Source organism: Falco biarmicus, chromosome Z, assembly GCF_023638135.1.
Source record: "Falco biarmicus isolate bFalBia1 chromosome Z, bFalBia1.pri, whole genome shotgun sequence".
NCBI lineage: Eukaryota > Metazoa > Chordata > Aves > Falconiformes > Falconidae > Falco > Falco biarmicus.
In genome coordinates this window covers 1,140,031-1,149,784 of record NC_079311.1, presented here as the reverse complement: position 1 = coordinate 1,149,784, position 9,754 = coordinate 1,140,031, and the positions used below count along the sequence as shown (strand labels likewise).

Genomic DNA, 9,754 nt, shown 5'->3' with positions numbered 1-9,754 from the left:
AGCAGCTATCTACTTCTTGGAAACAAATCGTCATTGGCTTCAAAAAACAATTTTCATACTATGAGGTGCTTTGTGCTACTTCATCTCAGAGCACTTTCCAGGACAGAACTGCTTTTTGAAAATAAAGTGAAGCTCTTCATAGACTGAAAGAGTGTTCCAGCAATATGATTTGTACAAGAACACCAGAAATGTTGTTGATGATCTGAAAGACCAGTTCATGATTTGGTGTCACACACTAGGTTGCATAGGCCCTCATTCCTTAAACTGCTATCTTGGCACAAGTTTACCTCCGCAGCTGAAAAGCAGCTCTGTCAGTCCTTGCATCTCAATTACACATGTAGTGTTTCTGACATTGCAGTTAATTAGATTTAGGAATGTTTTATAATCCCAATCTGTTCAGCATTAATCTGTCATGAGTTACTAAACTAACTACCGTTCTAGGGAATCTGCTTGAACTGTGGTCTTTCACCTCAGAATACCTAGCTGTGGTGGTTTTGGACCAGGTTGTACCTAGTCCAGGTGTGGCATGTGTTTCCACTGAGCCAGTGTCAGTGTGTGCCTTATGGAAGTCCAGCTGCACATTGTTGCCACGGTGGCAGTTTTAGGATGATGCAGCCCCAAGCACATTCTCCTGTAATTAACAGATTCTCCAGATGAAATCACGGTTATCTTCATCCAGCATTCAGGAATGTATTCTGCATAATATTGTTCCAGTTGCAAATCTGTAATGCTTCCTTAGGATCGTATAGTGTCTGATTCTGAAGTATTTGTGGATTTTTAGTCCCCAGTTTCTATTTCTCCACTTTCCTTTGCAGTGCAAAGTGTTATTACATGGCTGGATCGTAGCAGCGCTGGTACCTGTGCTCTTTCTTTCTGGGGTTAGCCAGCCTTTGCAGACCTGACAGTCCGTCCCCACCTGCACCTGCATATATAATGATGAATAGGGTTTCTGAAATTAAATATATTAGTACCCTACAAGCCCTGGTGAGATCTTAGGCACACTGAAACTGCTGACCTGCTTGCACAAAAACATCTTGGGCTTTCTCTACGGCAGGTTCATACACCATCCTGGCAACCCAATCTACTCCAGACTTCTAACTATTGGCTTAGACTAGCCTTCCTCTACCCTCACTCACGTTAACAGTCTTGGTAAAGTCTACGGAGACATCGAATTTAAGAAATTGGAGGCATTTGATCAGATGTCAGAAAAAATCTCATTTTTAGCACTGAGCCGCTGCATGACTTCAAGTAGTGTTATTCTCTTTCTGTGCCTGTTTAATGTTCTTTTGGCCTTGGCCTTAAAAGGTATTGCTGCAGGTGAAAAGGCTCATGTAAGGAGCACTGTATGCCCTCACTTAAGTAAAGAAAGCAATTTAAGTATCAAAAGAGCTTTAGATAAATATGAAAGAAATGCAATCACTGGTGACTTCCAGGTAGGTCAGAACCAAGGGAGAACACAATCAGAATTCCAGCATCTGTGCTAGCTGTTCTTTAGTTTGTTTCTGGAAACCTAAACGCACAAATGAATTTTCTTTAGTTTGTTTCTGGAAACCTAAATGCACAAATTAATTTTATACTTTTTATAAAAGACTTGATAAAGGTCTTGAATATATTACTTGTCAAAAATATGCATTTCATAATAATGATTTGCACATGAATGAAAGCTGAGATAGACACTACTGAATCATGTACTTGCAGTATAATGGAATGAATCCTTAAAGTAATTTCAACGCAACTACTTCTAAAAAATACTTTGTCAAGACAGAGGGGGGAAACCAAGAACCGGTCAAAAGACGATGATAGTACCACAGTGGTGCCGTTGTTCTTAGCAGTGATCAGAAGTGGGATGTTTACTGCTATGGACAAACAAAGAAGTTCTGCCCCTCTTCCATCCTCCTTTAGTGCTCGGAACAGGACTGCAGTCATACACTGACAGCCAAGCTTTAAGCATCTATGAAGTTTATAATTTTATCCAGATATTATTTTAAGTTTTTAATGTGTTTCTTGAAGCCTAGGTGGGACAACCTTTTTTTTTTTTTTTTTTTTTTTTTCCCCTTCACTGTGCTCACACACAGTGAGCAGTCTTTGTGAGGGCTATAAGCCCAGGAGTAAAATGCCACCAAAGGAGAACTGGTTCATCTCACACATTTGTCTCATGGGTTTTTTTTCCTCACGTTCCAAATACTGTGAGATGTCTTACGCAAACACATGCTATGTGTGACCATTATTACGCCATGTCTCCGAATGACTATATTGAATAATAGTTACATACTTTGTTAACCCAGTGCAAGTATGAAGCCCCCTACCTAACTGTTCTTAGTGACTGATGAGCCACGGGGTGTCACTGCTTAGTAAAAGCACCTGTAAGCTGCAGAGCGTGATGCCATGGAGTGAAATAAATGGAGGGATGGAATCTGTGACAAAAATGTCTTGTGTATTTCAACCAACATTTTTTTGTTTCTTTGTTGGACTTTGTTTAGAACAAACTACATTCTTTGATTTTGGAATTCGAAGTAAAACTCCAATATCAAAGAGAGTAAAATTAACTGCTCTTCAGTTATTCACCAGAACATTACTAGTGCTTTCAGTGGTAAATAAAAATGAGTCTCTGTTAATTTCCTTTGCAGTTAAATGAATTAAACACTTTTCTTTCTCTAGAAATATACTGTAAATAACCCCCCCTGTAATTTTCTTAGTCTGATTTTCTCTTGGAATTACATTGCTCTGCCAACTGTTAAATATTGGTATTTTTTTCTTTTAAAGATTTTCCCTACGCATGCATAAGCACATAAAAGACATAAATAAAAGTAATTTAATTGTATTAGTTGCAGGTATACATTTGTACAAGACCTTTTGTTATTTATACCACATTAAGCTCTTAATTTTTTTGAGTGATAACTTCAGATTTTCTTTGATACTGTCAAATGTTTCTTTTGTTTTAGAGCTGATACAGTCTGCTCAGGTACAGGACTCCCTCTCAGTCGACTGATCCCCATGATGAGTGGGACAAGCTGTGCATCACTTCACTTACACTATTTCACTCAAACTAGTATGTTTTCAAAGCAACATAAGGAAGGTAGTGTACTTCCACAAATGCGATTGCTTTTTATTTGTTTTCCAGCCACTTAATAGTTTCTTCTTAGATAAAAAATATTTTACTATGCTTGCTTTCCTTAAGACCTGTGAACTTTATTTTTCTCATTAATTTCTAGATGTTTAGCATTGTAATTTTATGAGAAAGAATAAGTGAATGTGACACTGTCTCACATTAATGAAAAAACTTTTACAGGATTCATTCAGTTCTTGCTTCTTGCACTGGTGAAAATCAGGAGTGGTACAACTACCACAGCTGCTTGGGTGCAGTCAGTATAAAGCCATTAGCATGTGAAGGATTAAGACTTTTTTTTGCAGCTTATTTGGCAAAGTGTGATGAAAGGGGGAACAGTAAAAAAACACAAACCAGAACTGACAGCCAAGCTTTAAGCATCTATGAAGGTTATAATTTTATACAGATATTATTTTAAGTTTTTAATGTGTCTCTTGAAGCTTAGGTGGGACTACCTTTTTTCTTTTTTTTTTTTTTTTTCTTCCCCTTCAGAGTCTTTTCACAAAATACAGAGGTGTTTATAGAAGCAATTTGTGCAGTTAAATCCTCTATTTCGTTTTTTCTGGAGGGCCTTTTTGCTTTCTCTGAAAACCAGGTGTTCTTCCCAGCTACTAGGAAGGTGTGAGACAAGTGCGATGATGGAAATGGCAGAGTTGCCAGCAGAGGGAAATTCCCTGATAAGAGCAGTCTATCAAAGCCGGCTTCGCCTCACCAGACTGTTACTCGAGGGTGGCGCCTACATCAACGAGAGCAATGACAGAGGTGAAACCCCTTTAATGATTGCTTGTAGGACAAAACACCTGGACTCCCAGAGTGCCAGCAAGGCAAAGATGGTTAAATACCTACTAGAAAACAAGGCTGATCCGAACATACAGGACAAATCTGGAAAGACAGCCTTGATGCATGCTTGTTTGGAAAAAGCAGGCCCTGAAGTGGTATCTCTGCTACTGAAAAGTGGAGCTGACCCAAGCCTGCAAGATCATTCCAATTGCTCTGCACTTGTGTATGCAATAAACTCTGAAGACAAAGAGACCCTGAAAGTTCTTCTTAATGCCTGCAGGGCACAAGGAAAAGAAGTCATCATCATCACGATGGACAAGTCCCCATCAGGAAGGCAGAAAACAAAGCAGTACCTAAACATGCCTCCTGCAGACCTGGAGGAATGGCATTCCCCCGCTGCTTGCACTTCCCCATCAGAAATAGAACTGAAAACATCTCCCTCCCCACTTTCAAGTTCAAATGAAACTAAAAAAGCACTTTTCAGCTTTAAAGAGCTGGATCATCTACGAAGTGTGGACAACTCATCTCAGACAGTTTCACTGATGAGAAAATCCAGCTCAACAAAAGTAGGGTCCAAGCTGGCACAAGTGCAGCGGCTGCAGTCTGAGCCTTGGATAAAGAGTTCTCCGTCACTGTTCCACCAGAATAAAACTGCCTGTTTACAAGAACTTCATGATATTACTCCAGAAGAAGAGGTCTCTTTTAAAATTAGTGGCCTTGACTTATCAAAGAGATTCATTACCAGGCACCAAAGTATTGACATAAAAGACACTGCTCATTTGTTGACAACCTTCAATCAAACTGGATCGAGGAAATTATCATATGATGAGCTAAACTGTCAGGTTCCTTATGTTGAAGGGAAGCATATCTCCAGTGGGATTCCTATGGGTAGGGATGTCAGTTCAGCACAAACCAGCTTTATTTCAAACCTCAGTAGTATTATCCGGAAAAGAAATTCAGGAGCAAATCACTACAGCTCTGATTCTCAGTTAACTAACAGTCTAAGTCCTGCTGCTGCAGAAGACAGTAAGTCAGTGATAGAAAAGAAAAAGATTTTTTCTCCATCTCGCTCTTCGTTACCAAGTTCTAGAGAAGTAGTGGACACCATGCCGCCTCTTACTTTGAGCAGGAGAAACCAAGCTTTTCTGGAAAGAGAGAGTCCAGGAGCCGTATTGTTGGATCATATTGCTCAGACAAGACCAGGTTTTCTCCCACCACTGAATGTGAATCCTCACCCCCCAATTCCAGACACTGCTTTCATAAACCGGGTTTCTGGCATGATTTCTTGTGGACAAAAACACTTAGTACCAGCAGCACCTGCTTTCCCTGGGGAGACCAAAAATATGAAAATGCTACTAAGGAGGCAGTCATTACAGACTGAGCAGATTAAGCAATTAGTGAATTTTTAACAAGGGAGTAAAGGATTACAAAATCTTTATGATACGTGCATATTCACTGCAGTACCTCACTGTAATGATACATACCACAAAACAGCAGGGCGGTGATACAAAGCTTTCTCAAGTTAAATAGCTTTGAGACCACATGAAGAGTTAAATAGCTTTGAGACCACATTAACTAATGATGCTGCTTTCTGCAAACTGAGGAATATTTATTACACTGTTTTCTTAATGTTTTCAGCTTCAGCATTGAAATCTTACCCATGACAGGCTGAACCCACAATGGGTCTCGGGCACTGCAATTCTCATTTTAGGTTGGAAATACTATCCCTCCTAGGTTTTCCCAAATGCCTACTCTTTCTGCACCCAGAAAGGTGGTACACATGGAACTTAGAAACCTGAAAATTTTGACTGTGATGCTGGACATCTGACTCTGTCCAAGTTGTGCAATGTGCAGAAATTCTAGACACAGCCAGCATGCACGAGGGGTGGACAGTGGCAGGTGTACGTAGGCAGCGTCTTCTGGCTTCAATGGCTTTACTGCACATGAACAGACAATAACAGAGTCAATAAAATTCATGTTGTAGAGGTGTGTTGTATGCATAGCTATGCCTAGGGAATGCCAGCTAAAGACCGGGGAGCCTTTCGACGCCTTGCTGCCCACTGGAAGTCAGTCTGATACACAGCGCACCGGAGGGCTGAAGTTCAGCACACGATGCCTGGGAGCCAAGTCAAGAAGCCAGCACAGCGGCAAAAAGTCCAGAATGATCTCATGTAGAAGACCAAATCCTGCTTGCACTGTCAGGCACATGAATTGACTTGGGCTTCTCAAGCTATTGGATTGCTGGAATCTGCTCATTTAAAAAGAGGAAGGGTGGGGGGAGGCAGAGGCTGTATCTAAACCAGGGCCCATTACTTTCTGTAGTTCCAGACTTAATTAAAAAAAAAAAAATATCTCTACATCATGCAGGAGCTCTTTCTCCAGTCGCAGGCTGGGGTTTCTTTTCAAGACAGGATACAGATGGTGGGGCAGATGTAGATGCTATCTTGAGCAGTGCTGATGCTTCACACACGTGCTTGGGAGCAAGGAAGAGTTCTGTCCTCCTGCTCCACTCTTAAAAAAAGAAATCCAACAGCTACGATACTCACCTGAGAAATGGAAGTTTTCATTTTGCCTAATTTGAAGCAGAGAACTGAATTTCTTACAGATGAGGAATACTCCTTTGCCTCCAAGCTACTGTGCATTTTTAAGTATCTCTATCTAAAATCTGTTTTTCCTTCCTATTTAAGTGTTCTGCAATTCCAAACATCTACCTTGTCTTTGTGCGTGTTCCACAGATGCTTAATTTCTGGTATTGCATTTGGCATTTTATAATTTGTCTTCTAAAGATTGAGAAATACTGGATGTGTTCTGTTTTGTCATAATTCACAGAAATTAATTGTATTGAAATTGTGTCTGTATAATGTGATTTTCTGTACACCGAAATGAAGTACTTTTATTCTGAAGCTACACAAGTGGATACTATCTGCCTTCTTGCAGCTTCAGTCAAAGTTCACCCAGTCTGACGTTGCCTAACAAAAAATCTTAATGTTACTTAGCTTTGCCCTTAGTGTAAGGCAATTTGTCTTAGGTTTTGGCTGGGATAGAGTTAATTTTTTTCTCAGTGGCTGACACAGTGCTGTGTTTTGGATCTAGTATCAGAATAACGTTGATAACACGCTGATGTTCTAGTTGTTGCTAAGTAGTGGTTACTCTAAATCAAGAAGTTTTCAAGTTTCCTATGCTCTGCCAGGGGGCAGGTGCACAAGAAGTTGGGAGGGAGCAGAGCCAGGACAGCTGACCCAAACTAGCCAGAAGGATAGCCCAGGTTTTATTTAATTAAAAATATAAAAATACCCATAAGTTCGTAAAATGCGTATTTCAAAGAAGGGCACATTTGACACTGGAAAGTAAAGGAGTATGGTTTGTATCTCTACACAAGAGTTGCCTATCAAGTGCTGATCTGAAACTGCAAATATAAATCTTAAATCAATTTTGCAACAAAATCCCTGGTGACAATTGCTAGGAGGCGGATGATCTTACCACTGATTCTCTGGCCAAGTGCTCAGAGGGAGCTGGGATAAACAAAGATGCAAATCTGTATTGCAGTTGTCAAAACTAATTCTCCACAAAATACGGGTCTTGAAATCTGTAGTGTCCTTTGTCCTCCTCCAGCCCCAGCTCTGCCACCTTGGGATGTGTAGCGCTCTGGAGGCAGCTGGGAAGGCCTGCAGTGAGCTGCGCCACATTATCACATTTGACCTACTCGGGTATGATTGTCACACTTGTTTAGTTTCTTCACTCCTCAAGACCAATCAGTACCAGTCATAAATGCATTGTTTTTTTTAGAGATGGATTATTCATCCACTGAAAGGCTCTTTATTTAAAAGGTAATTTATGGATTGGCTGGCACACTCTAGTTTCTGCACATACACAAACAAGAACTGTTCACTGTGCTAAAACAAACAAACAGCTACCTGAGTGTACACATTAAGCATGCAAAAACGGGCAAGTTCCAAAATAAAATTGCGTACAAGAGCTATTAAATACCAATGGAAACATAGGGAAGGTGATGGGAATATTTGGTTCCATTCAGGTTCTGCCTCTTCAGGAGACGTTGCCACATCAGCATCTGCATATACCAGGTAGAAACAAGGATTACGTGGAAATCTTTCTATGGCAGAGGAACTATGTACGAAAACATATCAATATTAAATTATTAACTGGGTAGAAATTGGTCCCTACAAACACCACATACAGACACAGTATACTTTTCAAATTATTTTTATGATGTAAATGGAAATGTCTGTTAATGTCATTAACCATGAAGTTAAAATATTTGAAGCTAAAAAGTACATTAAAAAAAAAAACAAATTCTTTTTTTAGGAAAAAACCTAACAGATGAGATGTTCTAACTGGTATCTTTGCTGGAGGTATAAAGCCCAATTTCTGCTGTATTGATTTTTAAATTATTTATGTATGTGAGATTACTGCTCCCTCAACTGAAAGTTTTTTTATAAAACGCTCAGCCAATGGAGGAAAATGGCAAATGTCTTGAGAACTGAAGTTCTGCTGTAGTATTGCCAGTATTTTGTGCTTAATTTTGATGCAGAAGTAGTGTGAAAGTTAGTATTTATTGTTGCATCAATGATACAAGGAGCCTTCAAAGGAAAAACAACTCAGTTTTGTTCTGTGTATGTTGTTACAATGCATAAATAAAAGTTATCTTTTTCCCTCTTCAGGGAATATGGAAATAGACACATCCTTTGTTCACCACTTAGGAGATGCTGAGTCACTACCAAAGGTACTTGCTCTTAAGCATTTCTCAGGCTGCCTCTGTATAGAAAAACTGGAAGTGTTAATTAGGTTTAATCCAACATAGCTACATTTGTACAAAGCACTGTGTGACAGAGGCTCTGTCTGTCTGTCAGTTGTTTACTGTGGTTCTACTTCAGCGGAGACACACTTCTGCCATTTTCAAGTCTTAATCCTTGTCATCTTTGTCATCCATAAGGCGTCCACTAGGCAAAGAATGGGAAGCAAGACCAGAATTTCTAATGTTAAGTTTTCCCCTGAAACACGAAAGCTTAGAAACAACAAAATACCTTTCAGGTGTTCTTTATGCATCTTGATAAAGAAAAGACCACGAGCTGAAACATTTTCCTTGCTAGTTGTAAGAGCTGTGGCTTCCCATCCAAAGAGAACCACCTGCACTAGTTCTCAGACCTTACAGTGAACAATTCAGTTAAGCTCATCCACTCCAACGTACAGAAAGAGACCAATGGCATCAAATCCTTAAACATTCAAGCTATATAAAATGACAGTGACGTTTCTGGCACCAGGCATTCCTGTCAACATAAGTCACGGCTTTCAGTAAAAGCTGTATTTCACTTCCTGTGAGATTACTAATTTCAAATCTACGTGGTAAGTTTAGAAAGGTGAAAGACTTTTTTGTTTTTACTTTTGGTTTTCATTTTCTCTGCAAAACGCTGTGAAACAATACAATGAAAGTGACTTCTAGACAACTAGTGGCCTCAAAAGACAGTGATCATTAAAAAACTTATTTTTGTTCAAGAAATTTTAAAACGGAAACCCACTACGCAGGAACACTGTAAAAAAAGTTTTCAAGGTTTTCTTTAAGGCATGGTGTTGAAAGTACATTTCAAAAAAGCCCTCCCTGCACTTTCTTTTTGCTTTGAGGAGAAAGGCATTTAAAGTTGCTTTTTTTTGACTTTTGTCTTTTACAGATATGCAGTATATATGTATGTATAATATACGTTATACAATGCTCCATAAGAACATTGCCATAACTCAATGCAATTACACAAGAAAAACACTAAAATAAACCAATCATTAAGTTAATCTTTTCTTCTCAATTCTAACCTTCATCTTTCTGCGCCTGTTACACAATGCAACTAATTAATTTCCCAA

The 9,754-nt window shown here is 39.3% G+C and overlaps 1 protein-coding gene across 1 annotated transcript; it reads left to right on the top strand.

Annotated features, from left to right (window-relative positions):
- The first annotated feature begins 984 nt into the window (after positions 1-984).
- Positions 985-5,433, top strand: ANKRD34B (ankyrin repeat domain 34B). Its single transcript, XM_056324931.1, has one exon. It carries the CDS (start codon positions 3,742-3,744, stop codon positions 5,293-5,295), a length of 1,554 nt encoding a protein of 517 aa, XP_056180906.1. The 5' UTR covers positions 985-3,741; the 3' UTR covers positions 5,296-5,433.
- The last annotated feature ends 4,321 nt before the right edge of the window (positions 5,434-9,754 follow it).

Coding starts and splice junctions, on each gene's coding strand:
- ANKRD34B (XM_056324931.1), top strand. CDS start 3,742: ATGATGGAAATGGCAGAGTTGCCAGCAGAGGGAAATTCCCTGATAAGA.